Here is a 27,827-nt window from a genome sequence, read left to right on the forward strand (position 1 = left end):
TTTGGAGCTAGCAAAAAAAAAAAAAAATGTTTTGCCCTAGCCGGTTTGGCTCAGTGGACAGAGCGTCAGCCTTCAGACTGAGGACTCCCAGGTTCGATTCTGGTCAAGGATACGTGCCCTGGTTTCATGCTCAATCCCCAGTAGGGAGCATGCAGGAGGTGGCCAATCAGTGATTCTCTCATTGATGTTTCTATCTCTCTCACCCGCTCCCTTCCTCTCTGAAATCAATTTAAATATATATATATATATAAAATAAAAATAGAAATAAACGTTTTTATTGAGCTCAGAGAGAGAGGGGGAGAGAGATAGAACACTGATAATGAGAATCATTGATTGGCTGTCTCCTTCATGCCCCCTACTGGGAATCAAGCCCGCAATCCGGGCATATCCCCTGACCAGGAATCAAACCCTGACCTCCTGGTTCATGGGTCAATGCTCAATCACTGATCCACTTTTTAACGGCCTCTTCGCAATTTGTAATTTTGCATTCCTGTTTACATTACTAGGACATCACAGTGTTGACTGTGAGTGCTATTCTGACATAATTCACGGGACAGGTAAATCTCTGCTTGAGAGGTATGATGTATTTTTCATGTGAGTGTCTAATTCATCCCTGACGGTGCTTCCCAGAGCCTCCAGTGCGTCACCACCCCAGGGCCACGGGAACCTTTCTGTGAGGTCACAGCACGGCTCCCCCAGCAGAGGCAGCTCCCTCCTGATTCCGGAAGCTGTCGGCTTCTGGAAGATTCTCTACCATACCGACAGCCAGCATATGGTGGTGTGATGTTTCCTGAATGATCACAGAGTTTCTGATTCTGTTCTTAAATCCAGTCCCTAATTTAGAATTAAGTCGCACACTTGCACCAGGAATTCCACCATGACGCGTTATACCAACTTAAGCTGCTTTAGAGCTTAAACTCCAGTCACACTGGCATCTTCTCATCCCAGTGAACACATCTAGATCATTCCTCCCACATGGCTTTTGTCCTTGCAAGTCCCTCTGTCTGAAATCTTTTCCCCCAATTTCTTGCCACACCTGTTTGCATCATTCACATTTCAACTCAATCTTATCTCTTCAAGGCCTTTCCCAGAGCATCCCACATAAACCTGCACTCCCAACTCCTCACCTCAGTGACTCCTAGCCCGCTACTTGGATTTATTTCCTTCACAGAACTTATTACTACCCCAACGTATCTTTTATCTATCTATCTATCTATCTATCTATCTATCTATCTATCTATCTATCTATTTGTTGCTTACTGTCTATCTCCCTCCTGCCCTCAGTAGAATGCAACTCCCCTGAACCATTTACCACTTTCTCTCCAGCACTGAGTAGGGCATTCAATAAGTAGTTGCTAAGTAAATAAATGCGTAACTGTGGTCCGGTCACCACAATGGGATGCCAGCAAAGAGCTGGGCTGTGGAGTCAGATGGGAGGAACCTTCTGTTATAATGTAGACATCAGAGCACTGGCTTAGGGGTTAGATAGGCCTGGGTTCCAATTCCACTCTTGCCTCTTCCTGGCTGTGTGCTGTACACAAGTGATTCAATCTCTGCTCTTTATGTACACCCACAGTAATCACGGCTGAATGAGGCGCGGTATATCATATGTCTGGTCTGGTGCCAGCCACTGTAATAGGATCTCCACTAATGTCAATGGACTTTTCCCCACCTAGAAATGCCAGAAGAAACACACGAAACTCCCTTTGTAACACACTTGAAGCCAATAAAGAACCCCGCATCCTTATATAATCTGCCTAAGTCCAGCTGCCATACAATTTTCATAAAGCAGGGACATTTTGACACTTGGTTATTTTATGTGGACTCCTGATAGGGTGTATGATCTTAAATCCACCGAATAGAATCGAGCCTTTCAGTGAGTGACCTATTACACAGAGGTGTCCCCCGCCCTGTATATTCAATTACTGGATGTATAATAAAACTGGAGAGGGAATAATGGCGGCGGAATAGACAGACGTGTTCCGAGCCTTGTCCCGGAGCAGAAAGAAAGAACAGCTGAGGGACGCACAAGGAGTGTTTGTTGGCTGGTTGGGAGACAGCTGAATTCCAGAAGGAGGTGGGGGACTGCTGAACGGGGTTCCCCTGACCTGGCAGCACCAACTGCGGCTGGGTCCCCTCCCGGAGCTGCGGGCTTGGACGCGGAGTCTGCGCCATCTTGATCCGGGAAGTGGAGCTTATCTGAAGCCTGAGAATCCACAACTGCGGCACCCCAGGAACAGCTGCGAGCCCCAGAACAACGCTCCCCAACTGGCGCAAGCACACGGGTTCAGAGGAGCTCTACACTCCACCACGGAAAGGTCAGATTTCGCCTGGGATAAGGTGAGGTCTCTGGTCCCGGCGGGAGAGAGGAACGCGCGTTTTGCGGGAGCTGGAGGACCAGGGAAGTCTGTGCCTAGAAAAATCCGTGGCTGTAGGGGCTGGCGTGATCTGTGATTGTGGAAAGGGGTCCTCAGAGCTGCTAAGAGAAGGGCACTCTAAAAAGCAACCCATTTTGATCTGAAGTGCAGGGACACCCTAAGAATTTCAGGCTGTCCAGACTTACGCGCAGCCCGTGCGCTCCCTTTGTGCCTGGGTTTACTCGCAGTCCTGGAGTTCGCACACTTGGGCTTTTTCCTCTTCAAATCCTTGCTTCTGATTACTAAGCCCAATACATAGGATCACCCAGTTGGGGACACCCTGGGAGACTGCAGGGGAAAGTTGTTTTTCTGGAACCTGGGGATCGGAGCGGGGAGTGACCATCAGAGAGTCAGCTCTGAGGCAGACCACGCCCACAGGCCGGTGGCAGTGCCACAGAGAAAAAAGGCTCTAACACTGCCTAGAGAGGCCATAGATAGACCCGGAAGTCAATCCAGAAACACTGCCACCCAGGGGCTGAATCACAAATTGACTCTTGCGTAATCAAAAATAAAGGAATACGAGAAATTAAGACACACCGCCTGCTTAAAATCAGGACTGGCTTACAACACCGAAGAGCAGTGGATCGCAGGGAACTGCAATACTGTCTGGACTGAGAAACAGGCGTGCCAAACAGAAAAACAGAGGAAGTGAATGACCTTCACTACTTCACATTTTATTTTTACCTTTTATTTTTTTATTTTTTTTATTTTCATTTTTTGCATCCTTTAATCAAGAAACTTTTTTTTCTTTTTTCATCACTTGATTTTACCTTTTTAATGATTACATTTTTATTTTCAATCCGTATTATTACTACTGCTATTTTATCTTTTTTTTTTAAAGTGTCATTTTATTTTCTCTTCATTTTATTTTGGGATTAGGGTTCTACATTCTATTTTTTATCTTTCCTTTAGCATCGTTTTACTCTATCTCAACTCTACCTTTAGGCCATCACTCTCTTCCTAACCTCCCCCTTTTCAGTGTCCTGTTTGTCTTACCCTTTTACTGCTTTAGATTTTCCCTATTCTTTCTGTTTACCCCTTGTTAAAATTTCACCCTACTTACATATCTAATCTCTAATCCCCTGCTCCAAGTCCACATACACCTCTCCCTTCGCTGTCTGAGCTATCCATAAACTTGTCCTTCTCTCTGTCCTTTTGTTGTTGTTTGCTTGAATGTAGATTATATCCAATTTTTATGCTGTTTTTGTGAGATTGTTTTGCTTATTCTTCTTTTGTTTATTTTTTTGTTTGTTTTGTGCTTCAGCTTTCCCTTGCCTCAATCCATATTAGTTGGTGTTGTAGTTTGTATTAATCCCCAGGCACTTGTTGCTGGCATTTGCCGGGATTAGTGATTGTTCTATTGGAGTTTTATCCCCAATATATATAGTCTGTTCCCCTTTCTCTCTTAGTCACTTTCTTGTCTCTCTTACTTTTTTTTTCTCTTTACTTTCCCTTTTCCCAATTTCATTTTCACACTCCTTTTTTCTTTTTTTCTTTCTTTCTTTCTTTTTTCCTCTTCTTCTTTCTCTCCTATCACCTAATTTGCCTTTCTCTGGTGGTCACCTTTATTGGAGGTTATTAATATCGTGAATACATTTCTGTTCAGTGCCTTGTGAGTTGTACCTGGTAGTGCTGTATTTTGTGCCTTTAAATCAACCCAGGAGAGAGAGAACTACATAACCAGACACCCAGAGAAGAGAGACCATGGGGAGACAAAGAAGCAGCCCGCATATGAAAGAAAAGCAGGCATCACCAGAAAAGGAAGTAAACGAAATGGAGGCAAGCAACCTTCCAGAAAAAGAATTCAGAGAAATGGTCATAAGGTGGCTGAAAAGAATGGAAGACAAATTCGACAATATGAGCAAGAACCAAGAGGAAATGAAGAAGAACCAAGAAGAAATGAAAAATGACATCGCTGCTGTAAAGAACTCAATAGAAAGCATCAAGAGTAGACTAGAAGAAGCAGAGGACCGCATCAGTGAGCTAGAAGACAAGATGGAAAAAAATACCCAAGAAAAGCAACTTCTAGAAAAAAAAATTAAAAGGCAGGAGGAGAGTCTAAGGGAACTTTGGGACAACACGAAACAAAACAACATCCGCATAATAGGGGTTCCAGAAGGAAAGGAAGCTGAGCAAGGAATAGAAAACCTCTTTGAAGAAATAATGACAGAAAATTTCCCAGATATAGGGAAGAAAAAACCCACACAAATCCAAGAAGCTCACAGAGTCCCAAGCAAAATGAACCCCAAAAGACCGACGCCAAGGCACATTATAATTAAATTGGCAAACACCAACGACAAAGTAAGAATCTTAAAAGCAGCAAGAGAGAGACAGAAAGTTACATACAAAGGAACCCCCATCAGACTAGCAACTGATTTCTCAACAGAAACTCATCAGGCCAGAAGGGAATGGAATGAAATATACAAAGTCATGCAAAGGAAGGGGCTGAATCCAAGAATACTGTACCCAGCAAGGCTGTCAATCAAAATTGAAGGTGAAATCAGGAGCTTCACAGACAAAAAAGGACTAAGGGAATTTATTACCACCAAACCAGCAATGCAAGAAATGCTAAAGGGTCTACTGTAAAAAAGAAAGAAAGAAAGAAAGAAACAGGAAGCGAAGAAGTAACACAGGGGTAAAGAATAGGAATGGCGACAAATAAGTACCTATCAATAATAACTTTAAATGTAAATGGATTAAATGCCCCAATCAAAAGACATAGGGTAACAGATTGGATAAGAAAACACGACCCATATATCTGCTGTCTACAAGAAACCCACCTCAGAAAAAAAGACGCACACAGACTGAGGGTGAAGGGATGGAAAAAGGTTTTCCAGGCAAATGGAACTGAAAAAAAAGCTGGGGTAGCAATACTTATTTCTGACAAATTAGATCTCAAACTGAAGGACATAACAAGAGATAAGGAAGGCCATTTCATAATACTAAAGGGAGCAATCCAACAAGAAGAAATAACTCTGATAAACATATATGCACCCAATACAGGAGCACCCAAATACATAAAAAAACTCCTGGAGGATATTAAGGGAGACATTGACAGCAATACAATCATAGTAGGAGACTTTAATACCCCACTATCACCATTGGACAAATCCTCTAAACAAAACATCAGCAAAGAAACATCAATCCTAAATGACTCACTAGACCAGATGGAATTAATTGACATCTTCAGAACATTTCACCCCAAAGCCACAGAATATACATTCTTCTCAAGTGCACATGGGTCATTTTCAAAGATAGACCATATGTTGGGACATAGGCAAAGTCTCTTCAAATTCAAGAAGATAGAAATCATATCAAGCATCTTCTCAGACCACAGTGGCATAAAACTGGAAATCAACTACAATAAAAACAACCCAAAGAAATCAAACACATGGAGACTAAACAGCATGCTATTAAACCATGACTGGGTTACCAGAGAGATCAAAGAAGAAATAAAAAACATCATGACAACAAATGACAATGAAAACACTACAATCCAAAATCTATGGGACACAGCGAAAGCAGTCTTGAGAGGGAAGTTCATAGCTCTACAAGCCTACTGCAAAAAACAAGAAACAGGGGTAATAAATTACCTAACCCAACAACTCAAAGAGTTAGAAAAAGAGCAACAAGAAAAGCCCAGTGTAAGCAGAAGGAAGGAAATAATAAAGATCAGAGCACAGATAAACGACATAGAGACCAAAGAAACAATACAAAAGATCAACAAAACCAAGAGCTGGTTCTTTGAAAGGATAAACAAGATTGATGAACCTCTAGCCAGGCTCACCAAGAAGCAAAGGGAGAGGACCCAAATAAACAAGATCAGAAATGAAAGAGGTGAAATAACAACAGATCCCGCCGAAATACAAAGGATTGTTAAAAATTACTACGAACAACTCTATTCCAACAAACTGGACAACCTGGAGGAAATGGACATATTCCTAGAAAAATATAACCTTCCAAAACTCAATCAGGAAGAATCTAAACAGCTCAACATGCCAGTAACTATGGAAGAAATTGAAGCAGTCATCAAAGAGCTTCCGGCAAACAAAAGCCCGGGGCCAGACGGCTTCACAGGAGAGTTCTACCAAACATTCAAGGAAGAACTAAAACCTATCCTCCTCAGACTATTCCAAAAAATTCAAGAGGAAGGAACACTTCCCAGCTCCTTCTATGAAGCCAGCATCACCCTAATACAAAAACCAGATAAAGACAACACAATGAAGGAGAATTACAGGCCAATATCTCTCATGAATGTAGATGCCAAAATCCTCAATAAAATTCTAGCAAATAGGATCCAGCAGTACATCAGAAAGATCATACACCATGACCAAGTAGGATTTATCCCAGGAATGCAAGGATGGTTCAATATCCGCAAATCAATAAATGTGATACATCACATAAACAAATTGAGAGATAAAAATCACATAGTCATATCAATTGATGCAGAAAAAGCATTTGACAAAATCCAACACCCTTTCTTGATAAAAACTCTCAACAAGGTGGGAATAGAAGGATCATACCTCAACATCATAAAAGCTATATATGATAAACCCACAGCTAACATCATACTCAATGGGCAAAAACTAAAACCATTTCCCCTAAGAACAGGAACAAGACAGGGATGCCCACTCTCACCACTCCTGTTTGACATAGTACTGGAAGTATTAGCCACTGCAATTAGACAAGAAGAAGAAATAAAAGGCATCCAAATTGGAAAAGAAGAAGTAAAGCTGTCCTTATTTGCAGATGACATGATATTGTACATAAAAAACCCGAAAGACTCCATCAAAAAACTAACAGACTTAATAAATGAATTCGGCAATGTAGCAGGATACAAAATTAACACCAAGAAATCTATGGCATTTCTATACACCAACAATGAACTTACAGAAAGAGAGACTAAAAAAGCAATCCCATTTTCCATCGCACCAAAAAAATTAAGATACTTAGGAATAAACCTAACCAAGGAGGTAAAAGACCTATATGCGGAAAACTACAGGACACTGAAAAAAGAGATAGAGGAAGATGTAAACAGATGGAAGAACATACCATGTTCATGGATTGGTAGAATCAACATCATTAAAATGTCCATACTACCCAAAGCAATCTATAGATTCAATGCACTCCCCATTAAAATACCAACGGCGTATTTCACAGACCTAGAAAGAACTCTCCAAAAATTCATCTGGAATAAAAAAAGACCCCGAATAGCCACAGCAATCCTGAGAAAGAAGAATAAAGTAGGAGGGATCTCAATACCAGATTTCAAGCTGTATTACAAAGCCACTGTCCTCAAAACAGCCTGGTACTGGCACAAGAACAGACATATAGATCAATGGAACAGAATAGAGAATCCAGATATCGACCCAAACCAATATGCGCATTTAATATTTGACAAAGGAGGCATGAGCATACAATGGAGTCAAGACAGTCTCTTTAATAAATGGTGTTGGGAAAATTGGACAGATACATGCAAAAAAATGAAACTAGATCACCAACTTACACCATACACAAAAATAAACTCAAAATGGGTACAGGACTTAAATATAAGACGGGAAACCATAAAAATACTAGAGGAATCCACAGGCAGCAAAATCTCAGACATATGCCAAAAGAACTTTTTCAGTGATACTGCCCCTAGGGTAATGGAAGCCAAACAGAAAATAAACAAATGGGACTACATCAAAATAAAAAGCTTTTGCACAGCAAAAGAAACCATCAACAAAACAACAAGAAACCCCACTGTATGGGAGAACATATTTGCAAATGGTATCACTGATAAAGGTTTAATTTCCAACATCTACAGGCAGCTTATACAACTTAATAAAAGGAAGATAAATGATCCAATAAAAAAATGGGCAACGGACCTAAATAGAAGCTTTTCGAAAGAAGACAGAAGGAAGGCCAAGAGACACATGAAAACATGCTCAAAGTCACTAATTATCCGAGAGATGCAAATCAAAACAACAATGCGATACCATCTCACACCTGTCAGAATGGCTATCATCAACAAATCAACAAACGACAAGTGTTGGCGAGGATGTGGAGAAAAAGGAACCCTCGTGCACTGCTGGTGGGAATGCAGACTGGTGCAGCCACTGTGGAGAACAGTATGGAGTTTCCTCAAAAAACTGAAAATGGAACTCCCATTTGACCCAGTAATCCCACTCCTAGGAATATATCCTAAGAAACCAGAAACACCAATCAGAAAGGATATATGCACCCCTATGTTCATAGCAGCACAATTTACAATAGCTAAGATTTGGAAACAGCCTAAATGCCCATCAGCAGATGACTGGATCAGAAAACTATGGTACATCTACACAATGGAATACTATGCTGCCGTAAAAAAGAAGGAATTACTACCATTTGTAGGCACTTGGATGGAATTAGAGAACATTATGCTAAGTGAAATAAGCCAGTCAATGAAAGAAAAATACCACATGATCCCACTCATTTGGGGATAATGAAAAACATTATAAACTGATGAACAAAAAGATAGTTACAGAGGCAGTAAAGCATCAAACAGACTGTCAAATTACAGTGGTAAGGTTAGGGAGAGGTGGGGGAAATAAGAGATCAACTGAAGGACTTATATGCATGTATATAAGAGTAACCAACGGATGCAAAACATTGGGGGGTGAGGGCATATATGGGAGTGGGGTGGGGGTCGGGGGCAATGATAAGATATGTACACATGTAATACCTTAATAAAAATTTGAAAAAAAAAAAAAAAAAAAAAAAAAAAAAAAAAAAAAAAAAAAAAAAAAAAACTGCACGCGCTGCATGTTGTTCCTTCCGTGGCTGAACATTATGTTCCTCAGGTGGCACTGTGACTTTGAAGTGCTTGTCAGGAACTGGCTTTCCTGGAGCCATTCAGTTCACAGTGGCATTTTTCTTATAAAGTCCTTGTTCAGAATATTAAAAAGGGCACGCCGCAGACTTCATTCCTTTGCTTCAAGGGCTGTGATTTTGTAAAGCTGGACCCCGTGGTCCCCTCAGGAGCGAGTCACAGGCTCCAGCAAATGTTCAAGAATAGTTGGAGTCTTCCTCCTTCATCCCAGGTGATGGGCTGGGTTGATCGAACCAGATCACTTCATAGGCCCTCAGAGGTCACTCAAACCACTTTCCCTCTTAATCCATGATTGTGTTTTTCTATTTAAAAAAATCACTGGCATATCTCAGACATAAACTTGGGGAGGGAAGTATTAAAGTCTGCCAGCCTTCACCTGGATGGGCAAAATATTTGGTGAATTCTACACAAGTTAAGGCCTCTGGGTTCTTCTCATTCTTCAATGGTAGTTGAATGTATTCTATCCCAACTGGTATCCAAGAGCAAGACACAGGACCTACTGGTGTTTGCCAAAAGTTTGCCATGTTCAGACACCATCACTGCATGATGTCCTAACTTGGTCTTTGGTCTGTAGAGTGAGCAGAGTGGAGAGATGTTGGGAAACTCTGAGGGATGGGCAGATGGGGGCTTGGAGCACTCCATTCCTGGTTTCAGATTGTGAGGACGTGGGATCTTCTCAGATCTGTTCTCTTTAGGACTTTGCAGATGTCGACAACAACTTCTTTGTGCCACTTTTCCTTGAGAAGCAACAATAAGAAGTTGGAATTTTGGATTCTGACAGACCAGGTTTTTGCATCCTCAGCGCTACTGACATTTTGGGTTGGATAATTTTTTGGGGGGTGGGGGTTGTCATGTGCATTATAGGATGAGAGTAGCATCCCTGGTCTCTACCATTAGATGCCAGTAGCATCCCCCCAAGTTTTGACAACTAAAAATACTTCTAGGTAGTGCCAATGTCCCCTGGAGGGCAGGGGTGGGGCAAAATTCCCCTGGTTGAGAACCAGAGAGAGAGACCTAACTGTGGGAGATCGTTTTGTGGTCACAAGAAAACCTGGAGAGTATTCCAGCTTCCCTTGGCTGTCTGGGGCCTTTTAGACCTTTGAGTTTCCTGGGAAATAGATTTTTGATATACCTACAGATGGGCAAAGGATGAACTAAGGGAGGAGGTGAGAGAGGGCGGTACCTGAATGCACTGAACTCCCCTCCTCTGTCTTCCTCCCTCTCCTTTGCACCTGTTAGTCTTTTAGTGGGGATAGGCCAGGAGAAACCTGGCTGCACTGGAGACGCTGGTGTTGGGGAGCCCAGTGCCTACAGACTGAACTGGGGGAGCCTGAGGCTCTTAGAACTTCAAGCAATCCTGATATTTAAATTCAGGCATCAGCAATTTATGGCAGACGTCACAGAAGATGGTTTTTGGAGGCAAGTGGAAATCTGCCAGGGCCCTTGGCAAAACTGCAATGTAGGCAAAGCTGTGTTTACCACTACGTCTCTTCCGGAACCTCCCCCACACCCTGTCTCGCTTTCTGTGCCCTCCAGGCACACCACCGTGTAGCCTGGCGCTGCCCTCTGGCTGCTCGAAGTCCAGCTCACCCGGCCTGAGCCATCTGCTTCATTACCTGCCCCTGTTTCAACTCTCCTTCCCTGAATGCTGATCACGGCTCTTTGGGGGATAAGATGAAAGATTCACATACTTCACACTTAAGGGGAGAAGAGAGTAAGTTTAACCTACTCAGGGGATGCTCTGACTCTTCCAAGCTCGCCACTCCTCTTGAAGACATTTTGGAACACAGGGCTTTTCTATGGCCTATCTTGTTTTCCTGAAATGAGCATCGACATTGTCTAATTTCCAGCCACAATCTTCACACTTGGCAACAACAACTTCTGAATTTCATAAATTAGAGCTTTACCTTTAAAAGGGGCCCCACACCAGGTGAGCAATGTATTTCCCACAAGAAAAGATCTAAATTCCTTAGTCTGGCACACAAATCCACCTTTCTAACTTCCATTCATTCACTCAAATATGGTAGAAAAGGTGGACACAGACCCTGGCCCCCACCTTCCAAAAATGCAGATAACCCAGTAGGGAAACACCTAAGAAACCAGACAAAAACAACATGGTGCCATGTGCTAACCCGGGGCAGGTATAGGAAGCATGGGAGCACCTTGTAGACGGAAATAACCCCCGACTGGCTGGTCTAGCAAGAAAGTCTCACTTCTCTGCTGTCTCCACATGCCCACTCCTGGCACACTGTATCACCCCTCTCTAGCTTTGGACATGATGGTTTCTCTGTCTAGAATGCTCTCTCAGGATCTGTCTGGAAAAATTTTAATATCTTTGCAATCCAGCTTAACTGTTACCTCCAGGGGGAATTTCTCTGGCTGCATTTTGCCCACTCTTGCTTTTCTTCACTTCATTATGTTCCGCCCTCACCATCACCACCCCACACTACAGGCCACCTACCCACCAACAAAAGTATGTTCTTTCCTTTGACCTAAGTCTTTATACGTCACCCTGAAGGAAACAGGTATCATACTGATTTCCAATGATTTGTTTACTTGTCTATCTTCCCCTAATAAGCTTTTTCCAAGCCGAGGCAATAACACACGTCTCCCTTTACTCCCCAGCTCCCAGCAGTACCTGGCACGCAGATGTGCTCAGTGAATGTCATCGAATGAACAAACACACTCAAACTAGACTCTGGAAAATGTGATGGCAGAGTGATGGCTTTATTCCTTGTTATACTACAATGTGAGATATATCAAATATATAGAAGAGTCCATAAAACATACATATGTCCAGTGTAAAATGAAACCCATACAACACAACCCAGGCCAAAAAATAGCCCCCTCTATTCTTAACTCATCAGTGGATGTCATGCACTTGAATTGAGTGTGTCACTAAGATGAAGACTCAAAATTCTGTATCTGACCTGAAGTTATTGGGGTCTTCTGCCAAGCATGTCCTCATCTTGAACCTCAGGCCTGATATTCTAGATACCAAATATTTGGCTGAAAGCCAAGCAAAACATCACTTGGCAGACAAGGTCTGAAATCCACTGCAGAAAGCGACTCGCTCCACTGGACAGAGTTTTGTAAAAGATGCAGGGCACCTGAGTCCCCCCTCCATCGCGAGGCTGCAGGCTTATTTGGACTCTGTCACGTTTGAGAAAAGACAACATGTGAGCCTTGCTGGGATTATCTGCTAACAGTTAACCTGCGTTGAGATCAGTCTCATTTTTGGTGGCTGTTAATACCGATCAGTTAAAATCTTGCCACGTTATCAGAGGGGGTGTACTCTGCTCTGCTTGGAGTGAAAGCAGCCATCTGCTCCACTGCGTTTGGTCAGAACACTGTGCCTTTGGAAAGGCTGTAGTTACAGGATGCACGGCAGCCTCCTCCAGGGCGGCACAGCATGGAGTTGGCAGGGCTCTCTGCTTGGGTCTCATCTGGTCCCACTGCTGGGCTCCCACAGTTTGCTCCTCCTTCCTCAGCCACTCCACAGCAAGGGCTTTCTCTCCCTACCTTCCTCCTTCCTTCTCCCCCTCTTTTCCTTCCTCTATTATTTTCTGTTTGTTTGTTAATCATCATGAGAGGATATTTTAAAGTTGATTTTTAGACAGAGCGGAAAAGAGGGAAGGGGGGAGACAGAGAGAAACATCGATATGAGAGAGACACATTGCTTGAGAAACATCGATATGAGGGAGCCACATTGCTTGGTTGCTTCCTGCACGTGCCCCAACCAGGCCTGGGGATGGAGCCTGCAACCAAGGTCCTTGTGCCCTTGACCAGAATTCAACCCTGGGCCCTTCAGTCTGTGGGATGACCCTCTATCCACTATCTAAACTGGCTAGGGCTCCTTTCTTCTTTATAGCTGAACAACAATTGATCTCTGCACACAGACTAGAATGACGACTTGTTCAATGAATATTTCTTGAACCTAATTTAACTAAATTGCAGGAAGTTATCAACTCTAAGATTCCCTTTGAGCTCACTTTTTCCTCTTTTTCTCTGAAGCATGAATCCATGATCCTTACATTTAACTTAATCCAAATTTTAAATTCCTTTATAACAAACTTAATGCCCTTTCACCCTCTCAACTGACAAATTTCTAACTCCTTTATACATAGTCATAGAAATCTTTTTTGATTGTGTAAAGCTGATATCAACCTTGCCCTCTTTTTATTCCTTACTTCAGGAGGTTTAATTTTGCACTGACTATTTCTGAGCACTGACCACAGTTTTCGATGTTGAGGCTACAGCAGGGGACATGGAGCAGGCATTCCAACGCATTTTTATAGTCAGGCACTGAGCTGTCCAATAGGGTGGCCATGAGCAACATGCAGCTTTTAAAATTAAAATGTAAATTAATAAAATTAAACAAAATTAAAAATTCACTTTCTCATTCACCCTGGCCACATTTTCAGGGCTTATTAGCCACATGTGACTAGAAGCTACAATATCAGACAAAGAAGATCTAGACCAATTCCATCATCACAGAAGATTCTATTGGACAGGGCTATTCCAGAAGAATCTGCCAGGCCTACTCCCATTCTGAGAGTTTAAGAAATCCCTTCGTAATACTGTGAGATAATTTATTATGACAGCAGATTATTATTCTTTCACAAGCCACCCTCCTCTTTGAAACATGAAGATTATATCTAGCACGTCTGGACCTATAGAACCAATAGGTTTATTTTTATTTGGGGGATCCTATTTTTATTTACAAGATGGTTAAATCAGTGAGGTAGGATCAAATTTTGAAATAATCATTTTTTCCTGCATGTCTTTCAAGCAAGTATTGGCTTTGTACCAGCTTAGGGGGGATGGGTGTTCAAAATAGAAATAAGTGGAATTATAATAAAAATAAAGTTGATCTTCTAGCAGCAGCATCTGCATTTGTGGTCTGAGAGCCACACTCATGCCTATAGCAGCGTGGTTTCCTTATGTACTCACTCAACAAAAGACATAATCTTCTCTTTTGATCTTTTTTATTTGAATCAGTAGAATAAGAAAATGAATGCACAAAGCAGTGTCATCTTATATATTTGGATAAAATGTCAAGTAGGAAATTGATTCCATCCTGGACCTCTGGTTTCACACATTCCTCAACTGAAGTAAGGGGGAAGGAGTGGATGCAATGGCATGACTGGATGGTGTAGATGAGGAGTCACATGGGCTAAATCTGACATTCTTCAAAGGATTCTTGGCTCAAGTATACTGGGATTTGGAGATCCATTTAATGTTTACTTTATCCAATGAGAGAATCACTTAGGAAGTTCACAGATTTTAGGCATGTGGCTTTCATCTTTCATAGCGAACGAAGAGCTCCACGCTTCCTGATCTGTCTTCAAACTGCAGCTTTTCATTCATTCCCCTGATTAATTTGGCTGCTCTTCTCCAGCTCAACGTATTCATATCTTCCTTGAGAGACAGTGATCAGTATTATTCTTGGTGTCCCAGGCACAGTACACAACACAGCTTTGCATTAGGTACAGATAGCCCCTTCCGTTTTGTTTCTAGCTATGTTAGATGTTTTCTAACATCATTTTGGGTTGAGTTACACACCATGATGGTGTCGCCAGTATTCAGTCTACAGTGATTACTTCTCCTTACCTGTACTGGATTGTATTTAGCTAGAGTATGGAGTATTCTTGTTTTTTTTGGTGACTAACTTCATCTTAAACAAACTCATTGTAAACATTCTCTGCTACTTTTCTGCTGACGCACACAAAGCCTCTCTGAAGTCCCTCGCTGTTGGCTTAGTATTCAGGATTGCCATAAACTTTAGTTTCTTCTCTAAATCTTGCAAACTCCCATTCTTATTTAAATTTTTTTTTTTTTTAAATTTCAGAGAGGAAGGGAGAGGAAAAGACAGATAGAAACATCAATGATGAGAGAGAATCTTTGATCGGCTGCCTCCTGCACACCCCCCACTGGAGATCGAGCCCGCAACCCAGGCATGTGTCCTGACTGGGAATTGAACAGTGACCTCTTGGTTCATAGGTGGATGTTCAACCATTGAGCCACGCCGGCTGGGTCAGACTTCCATTTTTAGATCATTTTCACATGCTGAAGAGGACAAGTTCCAACATAAATTTTAAGGAAGCCATACTGATTTGCCTTTATGGAGGAGCACACAATTTTTATCCCCTTCCCCCAACTCCATGATAAGTTATTTCCTCATAGAGACAAAATAGTTCCAACAACTAGATGGGAAGTAAACTTTTCTCTCACAAGTACAACTTTTTGGGAAGTGGTTTGGTGCGCTTTTGAAAAGGTTTCGAGAATTTTAAATATGTCCCATCTGCTGATGTCTTCTTTTTCAGAGGGTTATGTAGGACTTACTTGGGGGTATTTGTGCTAGAGTAGAAAAAGCATGGACTTTGGAGTCATGAAAACCTAAGATGTGCCCAAAACACTCTGCTAATGGCAGAGTTACAATGGAGGCTGAAAAGGGTCAATTGAACCAAGCACTAAATTTAATTACAGACAATATATTAGCAAGTTTAGACAAGGTTAAAGAAAACTTGTATACTCCAAGTTGATAATAAGAGCTCATTCTTGTGAAAGGTGATGAAAGGTGTTTCTCTAGTATCACAGTCCACTGCTATTTTCAAAAGGAGAGCCTCCTCTGTGATAGAGAATTCTCTCGCCATCTGGGGAGGTTCCTCTTTAGAATCTGGTTGCTCTGCATCACTACACGAAGTCTAGAGTTCCATCCTTTTAAGGCACCAGAACAATCTGTCCCCAGCACGATCTTGAGCAAAGGTCACTCTAGACTGCCTGTGAGACCTCGATACCATTAGCCTCATCTGGCCTCTTAGACTACTAGGGTTCCAGTCTTCAGCTGCCTCAGAACTCTGGAAAAGTTATCCCCACCAGAATTCCTTTACCTATCATCCTTTATTCCTGCAATGCAAGGCCCTCTGGTGAACTATCCTCCCCTATGCTACTGTCCTCAAATGACACTGGACTTTCTGACCACTGAATTGTCCCATCATTTTCCTCCCTTGCCCCAGAGCCTTCTGGAACACCCTTGGCAATGAACACAAACTCTGCTGCTGTCTCTTATGTTTATAAGCCCATATTTTCTTGCCTTAAACAAAACACATTTTGCAGGAAGACACCACTTCTTGTAACCTTGTCAAATGGAAATTGTACATTCTTGTACATCCACCACTGTCATTCCCATAAGCAATGTCTGCATTTTCATTGATACTCTTCCTCTTCCAAATCACTGTTTTTCACTCTTGTGCAAAGAGCCCTTTCTTTGAGTTTCAGTTCATCCTGACCAAGTCTTCTTTTCACACCTCCTGTCATTTTTACAAACACTTCAATATTTGTATTGACAAACACAAGAAGATCCTAGCTTCAAGACACTTCAAGACCTCAATTCCAGCATATCCTAGAATCCATTCTCATAGCCATCTCTAGACATTGTTATTAACTGAATAACAATGATTCTGAATGGCAATTTACCATTCTCTGACCACACCATCTTATCATTATTACTTTTAGGATTCTTAGTTCTCAGTTTACTTGGTGCTCAGGCTAGACCTTTGATCACTTTTTTTCCTCCTGGGTATTTATTAACATTATACCTTTATTTTTATTTTTTATTGTTTTTGTTAATCCTCACCCAAGGATATTTTTCCATTGTTTTTTATTTTATTTGTTGCTGTTTGTTTGTTTTTAGAGAGAGTGGAAGGGAGAGGGGGAGAGAGAGAGAGAGAGAGAGAGAGAGAGAGAGAGAGAGAGAGAAACATCAATGTGACACATCAATTGGTTGCCTCCCACATGACCAGGGCAAGGAATCGAGCCTGCAACCAAGGTATGTGCCCTTGACCAGAATCAAACCTGGGTCCCTTTAGTCTGCAGGCTGACACTCTATCCACTGAGCCAAACTGGTCAGGGCTATACCTTTATTTTCTTCTCCTGCCATCTTAGATCTCAAAAGGCATAACTTTAAGAACACTTGCAAGCATCTTCAGAAAGGCTAAGTCCTCTTTCTTTCTGCCATACTGACACGGCAAAGCTTCAATCTTAGATTAATCCAATTATTTGTTTTTCCTGATCTGGACTGCTGAGTCTTGACTGAGAAAACAGAAAACTGAGCTATGCAAATCGGTGGCCCTAAGAAATTCTTTGCTATGTACTGAGTTAGTGACTTCCCTGAATGATGATTACAAAACATTAGAGTAGTTCCCCTTAACCAAGGTTTCGCTTTGAAGTTTTAGTTACCAGTGGTCAACTGCAGTCCAAAATAATTAAATGAAAAATTCCAGAAGTAAACAAATCATAAGTTTTAAATTGTGTGCTATTCTGAGTAGCGTGATAAAAATCTCACACCATCCTGCTCCATCCCATCCAGGATGTGAATTATCCCCTTGTCCAGTGTATCCATGCAGTATACTCCCCTCTCATTAGTCACTTAGTAGCCCTCTCAATTATCACAGTGCTTGTATTCAAGTAACCCTTATAGCAGCCTAACTTTACTACATCACAATCCCTACGTAATTCATCTCACTTCATCTCATCATGTAGGCACTGCATCATTTCCTTTCACAAGAAGGGTTTGTACAGTACAATAAGACATTTTGAGAGAGAGAAAGAGAGAGAGAGAGAGACAGAGAGAATGAGAAAGACAACTCACAGAACTTTTATTATAGCATATTGTTATAATTGTTCAATTTTATTATTAGTAGTTATTAATCTCTTACTGTTCCTAATTTATAAATTACACTTTATCCTGGGTATGTATGTATAGGAAAAAAAACATAGTATATATAAGGATTCAGTACTATTTGTGGTTTTAGGCATTCACTAGAGATCTTGGGAAATATCCCCCAGGGATAATGAGGAACTACTGTACTCTTCTTCTCAAAGCCCCACTTCACTGATACCTCCCCCTACACATATAATACTTCTCTCTCTCTTTCCTAGTAAATGCTTCACCTTGATGCTCATCTACTCTTTAAATCACTGTAACTGGCTTTTTCATTCACCACTGAAATGATTATTCTCTAGCCAAAATTACCTGTGACACTCTAAAGGTCTCACTGAATGGACACTTTAAACATTCACCCAATTGAACTCTTACCTTGCATTTGATACTACTGATTCCTCCATTCTTAGCATTCTACTCTGGACTTCTCTTTACTCTCTACTTGTCTCTCCTGGCAAGCTTACTCTCTTCCATAGTTTTAACAGATAGTTATGTTCTTAACCTCCAAATCTCTATGTCTAGTCTAGCTCTTTCTACTTAGCTCCAGAGTTTGATATACACTGAGTGGCCAGATTATTATGATCTCTGAACGCATAATAATCTGGCCACTCAGTGTATATCCTATATAATAAAAGGCTAATATGCAAATTGTCTCCTCAACCAGGAGTTCGACCAGCAGGCAGCCCGGCCAACCACCAATGTCCCCTCCCCCTGGCCAGGCTGGCCAGACCCCACCCATTCACGAATTCATGCACCGGGCCTCTAAAATACACACACACACACACACACTGAGTGGCCAGATTATTATGCGTTCAGAGATCATAATAATCTGGCCACTCAGTGTATACAATAGCCTTCTTCATGGTTTTCTGGGAATTCCCATGGGAATCTCAAACTCAATCCAATCCCAACTGATCAACACCCCTGTCCCCCATCCTTTTTCTTCCCAGGTTCTCCATATCAGTAAATGATATCACCTTTTAGACCAAGCGTGTCAAACTCGCAGCCCATGGGCCGCATGTGGCCCACAATGAATATTTTTGCGGTCCAGCCAATATAACGGTATGTAAGATATGTTTTAATAAAAATTTCATAACTTATTTTTTAAAATATCCTGTTATACATAATTATTAATAACAAACTACAATGTTCGCTAATGACTGATTACTATAATCGTGTTGCATTCATTCCCTTACATGCCTTACGCGCAGGCGCACCATTTCTCTCCACTAATACTACCAGTGAATATTTTAGCAGCTGATTGCCATATCATTAGTCTTGTACTGACTTGTTTGGTGTGCACAACAGGAAATATTTTGCTTTTGGAGAACAAGAAAAATAGGTTTATTGGCATGACGCTTATTAATTTGTGCAGTGATTCAGTGTCTGGTAAGTTAATGTTCAAGAAAAAATATTAATTTTTATTAAAATGTTCTATTATTTTATGTTAACAATTACTCATTTTTTTCAGCCCTTTGTATTCAGCATGTCTCTATTGAAATAAACCTACATTTCTATGAAAATTGAAGCTTTTGTTTTTTTTGTGGCCCACATAAACTTAAACCTTGTTTATTTGGCCCGCGTTAGCCTTTGAGTTTGACATGCTGGTTTTAGACTAAGCCAGAAACCTTGAAGTGACCTTCAACCCTTTATCTTAAATCCTCATCCACTTCCCCCTCTACCTCTGTCTGCACCATTTGACATCCAGGTCCTTCTGATTTTACCTTCTTAAAGTCTCTTCTCCACCTCAACTGCTATTGCATTAGCTAATGTCTTCTCACCTCCCATCTCAACTCCTTTTATGGACCCTTTATGGTTTTGCTTGATAGCTCTGACTAAAACATCTATCAGATCATGGTATTATCCAAGCATGGAGTGTGAGTCCTCCAAGATCTATACTCCTGTCTCTCTCTTCAGACCCATCTGTCCTGCTTCCTGTCTCCTGCCCTTCATCTTACCGTCAGCCATATTAAGTTACCTGCCATGCCTGCAACTTTCCATGCTCACTCTCAGTGTGGAACGCTGTTCTTCTCCCTCTCACTCCTCTGCTCCTTTCTGCCTAGCAAACATCTGCTCATATTTCAAGGCTCAGCTCAACCTTCTCATTCTTTGCAAGGTTACATCTACTGGGCTCCTACTCTCACTCCAGAAGAACTGACTACTTTCTTTTTGGGGGCTCCATCTGTACATAATCCTGTCAACATCAGTTTGACTCTCCTGGACTGTAAGCTCCTTAAAGACAGTTTATCTGTCATGCGCACCCCTGTACCTCAGTGCCCAGCTCATTAATAGAAAAATATCTAGTGAATGAAGAATGGACCAATTAAAAATGAAGGCCAACCTGGGAGCAAAGGCTAAGTGAATATTATAATAGTGGAACAAATGTTGGTCACATTGCATACTGACTCATCACAAGGGCTTGTCTGCTGATAGTGCTGCTGTTTGTAAACCCACTAAGCCTCAATGTGCATTGTAAACAAGTCAGGTAGGTATTCCTGAGAATGTAAGCTGACTTTCAGGGACAGAAGATGGGGGTGGTGGCTCATACTGGCTGGCTTCCTTAGCAATTTGTGAAAACAAAACCCAGCAAAACAATTCCCCCTCTTCCAAAAGTTGGCACTGTCTCAAGTGTTTCTTTTCCAAAATACTTTCTTTGGCCAGGCAACACTCCCCGTGCAATAGCTGTTGGGCATTAGTGTGCTCTGCATCCTTTAGAGGTCAGTCCTGAATACCAAACAGATGCAGAGCCCGAGTCCCCGGAACTGGAGTCTAACAATTGAAATGCATAACAATATCCATCTTCTCTGTTCATGCTGTTCTAAGTTTCACCATAAGCAGGCACATTTTAGAGACTGGCCTTGAGTTATTCTAATTTCCGCACCTGAAGGGAGGAACAAATAATTTGAGGCAGAAAAGTAATGCAGGAGAGGGTTTTAGCTTTCCGTGCTCACTTATGCTCTTTGTTTCCTGATAAAAACAGCCCTTCAAATCAAGTCAGCATCACAGAGACAACAGGGGTACAAAAGAGTGAGGATTTTTTTAATAGAAAATTTTTGTATTAATTAATTAAGTAGAGCAAAACCAAACCAAAACAACAAAAGAACCCCCTCTTATTCCAGATTACCTATTAATTTCAGATGGAAAAGCCCTAGGCAGTAAGAGAAAATAAAATTGACCTACGCATTAAGTAGATTGGCTAGTTAATTTAGGGTGAGTGGAAACAGCTAAATAATATTAAGTTGTCATGGCAGAAAGTAGTGCTTTCGCATTACTACCCAAACTTGTAAAAATACTCAGAGAAGCAGAAAGAAGGACTAAATTTAGAGCCTGATTTAATGCATTCAAGAGCATGACTCATTTTCCCCCTGTCCTGGTACGGCCTAGGGAATCTGTGTGTACGACAGACAACACAAGGATGCCCTGTAAATAAAGAGTTGTTTCATTCATTCAGAGGTGGGAGGAATCTGCCAACAAAGGTGAACTTCCAGGTACCTCACACACCAAAACAGAACCAGATTTCTCAGCTGGCGAGAGGCCCACTAGCTTTGCCCGGGCCTTGGCATGAATATGCTGGAAATTTATTTTGCTGCACCTCTTCTCTAAGTGGCTTTTACCCCACTTGGGCTCCAGTGGAATCCTGACCAGCTCTCAGAAGCCATGCAACATGGGTCACCTTAATGAGATGCCCAAAAGAGTGTCATCATTTGGTAGCGAAGCATTTAGCAACCTGCAGCCTAAGTCACCTCATGGTGGCCCCTAAGTTGGGTCTTAGGGAGTTAGCATTTTATATAACAAACACCTGAGATGATTTTGAGTGATTTGGAAAAAAACAAAGCAAAAACAAACCAACCAACAATAGCAAGTTCTATTCCCATCAGTTAGTCAAGGTGTTGGTCAAAGTGTCCAGACAGAGCTGTCCATTGCTGTCCCTTCCCCAGTTTCACCATATCTGCTGCTTCCAATCATGTATTTGCACTCACTTCTGCTCCCACCAAAGCAAATATTTTAGCCTCTACAGATTATTGAGATTAAAGCCAGACTATCATTTGTGTTAACTCAACCTGGTTTAGAGGTAAAAGCACCTATGTTATTTTGTGAGTTTACAGTGACTCCATTCTTTATTATTTTTCTTTTAGTCCATAAATACATTTGGAAAGTAACCTTATAAGTCTTATTCTAGCTTTTTTGGCTTTACTAGATAGTCTCTGGGTTTAGGGCAAACTACAAAAAGGAAATGTACATAGAAAATCTGTTGTTCAGTATCATTGCTCCCAGAAGTGAGGGCATTGAAGCTGTTCTCCCTTCTGAGGTGTAAGACGGAGGTTAGTAACCCAATCCTAGGGCCCCATTATATATCTATATATATTCATCCCAATTAAGAAAGATTATTTCCCCAAACATGAAATGGGTTCAGCAATTTTGCAGTTAAAATAAAAATGTTAGCTATAGAGCGCGTGCATTACGTTAGAAATGAGTCGCTCTGAGGTGTGTGTGAATGAGCAGCACTTGGAGAGGCCCACACAGGGCACAAGGCAGCATGGAATTGGTAGACCCTGGGCAGGGCTGTGGGTCCAGGTGGATATGAGATCCGATCAGCCTGAACACATGCTTCACAAACCAACCTAGACACGGCACAGAAGAGAGGCAAGACACTACAGGGCAGCATAAATGATGTGTACCTTTCTCAAATAGCTTGGTACTTGGGTCTCCCAGGCAGTTCTGCATGACCAGGTGGGGCAGTCACCCAACCCCCCTTGGGCCCACCCAGTGCCATAGCATGAAAATCATATAATTTAGAGGACAGGGATATTCAATGACCTTGGCCAAATGTGATGACCGATTTGGTGAAATCTTTCTATACCCATTTGAGAAAGGACAAATACTCTTTAGCACTCTAGATAGAAAACTGGCTGATTTAGCTTAGAACAGTGGCTTAGAACAGTTCCTTCAGAACATCAAGAAGGAAGGGTTAGGGGAAGTGTGTCATGAAGGTTGCATCCAAGGCTGGGTCGGTTACATATTGGGATTTGGGGTAGAAATTTATCCTCACACACATAGAGCACCACAGATCTAATTAACAATGTGGGAAATCTATTTTCATACTTCACTCACACGAAACACCTCGCTTCTGTATCCGGGGTGGTTTTCAAGTTCTAAACTACAATCAGCCCTTCTTTTAAAAATAACAATAATAAATCCTCTTATTCAGCCAGATGGTGGTGTTTGTTGCACTAGGCTGGGTTCATAGTACAACATCAATAAATGGCCACTTGTAGAGGGACAGACAGAATTCCATTCATAAAACACACCTGTACCTCCCTTTTGCTCCCATCCCCGAATGTTACATTGTTAAAATACCCAGGGGGCTTAGTCTCATTTTGAGGAACAAAGGAAAATGAGAAAAGGCAAAATAATGTAAGTGGAAAAGCAATTTCTTGGGAGGGAAATAGTACATTTAGTCTCTGAGGAGAATGATCATTGGTGGGCTTTTGAAGAAGTGTTTTGCCTCGAGGGACCATTTGAAAGGAAGATTCCAAAAGAGTTTTCTCTGGAAAGCTGTCTTGGTGAAGGCTGCACATTGTCAACCAAAGATATTTCAACTAGGAGACGGAGTCAAAATTCTTCCTCAGTGAGTTGGCTGAGTCTTATGAAATGAATATTTGTTCCAATTAGCCTTCTTGCCTCAGAAAACTCATTCTGCGAGGGAAAGGGTACTCGTTCAAAATCCACCAAAGAGGGAAAATGACGTAGAGGTATGTTCTGTCTCCTGTGGACACATGCTCTTCCCAGGCCTGCAGGATTCACACTCTTTAGTGCTTTGTCCTTATTTTCCTGGTCTCAGTCCTACCTGGGACTGGCGGGGGTGGAAGAGGGATGCTGACTAGAGTCTGCTCTTGCTCTTAATAAGCTCTACTACCTGGTTATATAACCCTAATCCATGTCCACAGTCCAGGGCTCAGATGGCTGGCCTGTCAGCAAAAAATGACTGAAAATTTGTTAATTCAACAATGTTGAAGGGATGTTATTTCTAGAGCTAAAGTCCTCAGGGAAAATAAGAAATAGTTGCTCCTGGGATTCAACTCCTCCACACTGAAAGATTTTTCTTTCCTGATGCTTTCCTCTCAAACAACTTCCCAATGCCTGGTGTGCCCTGACATTTGGTCCAAATAAAATTCTGGAACAGACTCCTAGGATACAACTATCTTCACACTCTATACAAGAAGAGTGTTTATTATTGAGAATCAGCATCTATTAGGGCTTGAAACATCAGGGGCCTGGCTGCTGCTGCTGCTCGCTCCCCACACTAAATCACTTCATGATATAGATACTCTTTTATGTTTAGCCTTTAGAGCAAGCAACTCAGTTTACAACCTAAGGCATTTTCCATAATTCCAGGCAATGAATACTAGCTTCTGTTGAGTCTCAAAAGTACATAATTTAAGACAGTGGGGAAAGGAGCTGGAGAATAGTTTCCAGTGCAAGGAAAACACCATGCAGATGTTGGCCCTCACTCTTGTTCTGATGGTGAAATTGAGAATTGTTTATTTGTTCTTAAGTCAAACCCAAGGAATTTATTTTTTACAGGCTGGAGTAGGGGTGGGGAGTAGTGATGTAATATATTACTAATACTGAAATAGTCAACACATGGCCCTAGGATTTTAAATTCCCAAGGAATTTCAATCTTGTTAAATAGTTTATTTCTTGATCAAATTTGGCATACCAGATGTTGATTTGTGTCACAGAAAGGACATACCTGAAGAAACACCAGAGGATTACTTTGCTAAAATTGTATATTCACCTTCTGTAATTGTTTTTTTTTTTCCTCCAAGATAACAAGCTAGGAATTGGTCCTCTATCTTGAGCCATTTATTGAGAACAAACAAATGAACTTGGAAAAGACATGACCTGATTGAAGTTAAATACCTGACTTTGGTGTATGAGAATCATAAACTTGCTTACGGTCTATCTGGTCCGCAAACACTTCCCCATAAATCATCCAATAGGGCATGTAGAAGATGTTCTTGGCCAACTTCCATGATGGCTCCTCATTGGGAAAGAGAATGGCTTGCCTGGCAACCCCAAAACTCATCAGCACCACCAGCATAATGATGACAAAGTACATCATGTCTATCATCTGGAAGGGTGGGGAAGCAGAGGGAGAAACAAAAGAAAACTCATATGATTGAGTGTTCCAATGACACTGACCTTGATGGGAACCTTTGAAGGAGGTTCACATTCAATAATTCTGATAAGGGATGTTTAGATAGGGAGCTGTGCCCAGATAAAAGGACACTTGGTTTACTGAAACCAATGTCCATGGAATGTTATAAATAACTCAAAAAATCATTAAAAACAAACAAATCCTCAAATATATGCCCAATGGAACCCCTTCATTCTCCATTGTCGTCTGTGGGACCTAGTCAAAACCAGATGTAGGAGTCAAGTAACATAGAAGCTTGGGTATTTATATGAATTTAGTACTAACTTTTTCTCTGCTCTCATGGGAGGCAAATCTCCTTGGTTTCTTCCTTATTAGCAAAATTGGAATTGGGATAGTTGAACTATTTGAAGAATTATTGCAATGTTGTAAATTCTCTAAGTTCTGAAAAGCTAATGAAGAGGTGGAAGCTCATGAAAATAATCATTTGTAAACAAAGCTAGGCCAACAGACATCCATCATATTCCATCTTCTCCTTGTGGCCCCACCTCACTGCGTGGTATTCTACAATAAACCTGTCTTACAGAGAACCACTCCTCCTGTACTTCTCCTGCAGCATATGCTATCAGTTAGGAAGAGTGTTTTTATAGGCATTAGAATCAGATAGCCCATTCCTGTGCCTGCTATTGAAAGGTTGGATTTTCATCTTGACATGTTTATAAAATTCTCTTTTGACTGCATTCAAGTACAATGTTATCACTTGTTTCTCGTTCTTTTTTTGTTTGTTTTCATGACACGTGCAATTTGGGATCTGCTTCTTATATGCCAAGTTACTTTCCTAGTATCACCAAAAATAGATGAGAATGTAATAACTATTATTTTACCTGGTCAGAATCCACTGCCTTCTTTTAGAAACAGTTCCCACCCATTTTGGCCAGGCTGGGTTAAACATGGTACCACACCCTCTGGCAATAGCAGTCATAGGAGGGAGGCATGTGACACAAGAATCCAACCAGAATCCTTTCTTTGGATATTTTTCAGCTGAAGCTGGGAAAGAGGTACTGCCTTTATCTCTCTGTAATGATGTTAATCCAGAGTGTCTGAGGCTAAGTGCCCCACTACTGATCAAAGTGAATGAAGCAGATATGAGAGAGAGAGAGAGAGAGAGAGAGAGAGAGAGAGAGAGAGAGAGAGAGGGAGAATGTCCTACCAGCGGTTGAGAGCCTGACTGCAGAGGCCTTAAGGCCAGTTCCATCACATCGTGCCAGGCTACAGATCTATCTATCCCCCTGGACGTAAGCCAGTAGGAGATAAGTTTCTATCCTTGCATCAAACCTTCTAATACAAAAGACTATCTTTTCTTGGATATCAAACTTCCTCAAAGGATGCCCACCCACGAAGATAACTGATGATAATCTTATCAAGGATAATAAAGGCTTTAAATTAGTTTTAAAATTTTATTTTAAAAAGTGCATTCCATGGTGCCTGTTATTGGAATTACAACATTACAGCCTTCCTGTTTGCACTAGGACACTGGGGGCTCAATATATTTTATGTCCATTTATCAACTTTCAAGGCAACTTCAAAATCCATCTCTCAAGTATTATGTGACTTTGAAACTAAGTAAGAGTCTCTCAAAAGGTGACATTAATTCTTATTTGTTCACTGTCCTTAAAATATATATGCTAGTCAATTAGTTATTCCTTTCACAACTTAGAGGCCTCAGAACTCTCTTAAAATGAGCAAGCCAGCTGTGTTAAAACAATTTTATAGGAAACAAGGGTCTGCTTCTCATCTTTGCTCTTTTTTATTTTGTAAAATCCTCTCATTATTTATTTACAAGAAGTTCTACCAATGAAGAAACACTAATGGGTTTTTCATGTTATATTTATTTAGATTGACTAAGAGGGGTGGGAAGAGGAAGGTGTGTACTCATGAGATTTAGGAGCTAGTCTGATCCAAGAAAACTCAGCCAGTAAATATAGCAACTGTTCTACCTTCTCAAGACTGTTTTCATTCAGATTGATTGGGATATTTAACCAAAGGATCAAAACAATCAGAGAGAAGAGACATTCTTCCCAAACACTCAATTTCATATATTTCAAAGAAGTCTTAGCTTCCATTCAAATACCAAAATCTAGTAGAGTGGAGTGCAGAAATAGAACATTATGGGTGAGAACTGGACTGGTTACTTATGTTTTAAAGCTAATTTGTCCAGTTGGTTCAGTATTAAGAGACCTAATTCTTATAAATATTCTTTGATTGTGTTTTATAGAGAAGAGTATATACTCTAGTGGCTAAGCACGGGTTCTCAGGTGTCAGACTACCTGAGTTTTTCATCTTGGCTTTGCTAGTAAAAACAGCGAGGTGGTCTTACTTAATCTTGTGGAGTTTTTTTTATTTATTTTCAAGATGGTGATAATAACAACAACAATAATAATGCATATTGTTTTTGTAAGGATTACATGAGATAATATGTGAAATGCTTCATGTGGGTAGTTTGCATACATGTTAATGTATTATTATTATTAGAATTGGAAGAAGGTCAGTCTGTGGAGTCAGATAGACAGGAATTGGAATCCTGCTTTTGTCCCTTGTCCAATTTCAATTTATTAGACTATTTAATGAAGATATTAAAACCGATTTCATGGTGATGAAATAGGTTATAAT

The 27,827-nt window shown here is 41.1% G+C and overlaps 1 protein-coding gene across 8 annotated transcripts in view; it reads right to left on the minus strand.

Moving 5' to 3' along the window:
* Positions 1-27,827, minus strand: part of TRPM3 (transient receptor potential cation channel subfamily M member 3) — a 711,013-nt gene that overhangs the window by 39,777 nt on the left and 643,409 nt on the right. For all 8 annotated transcript variants that reach the window (XM_080667736.1, XM_080667735.1, XM_080667742.1 and 5 more), the window contains one exon: positions 24,959-25,133. In XM_080667736.1, coding sequence (XP_080523862.1) covers positions 24,959-25,133 — 175 coding nt within the window. The remainder of the gene's footprint in view (positions 1-24,958; positions 25,134-27,827) is intronic.

The sequence above is a fragment of the Plecotus auritus genome (assembly GCF_963455305.1).
Source record: "Plecotus auritus genome assembly, chromosome: 5".
Classification (NCBI taxonomy): domain Eukaryota; kingdom Metazoa; phylum Chordata; class Mammalia; order Chiroptera; family Vespertilionidae; genus Plecotus; species Plecotus auritus.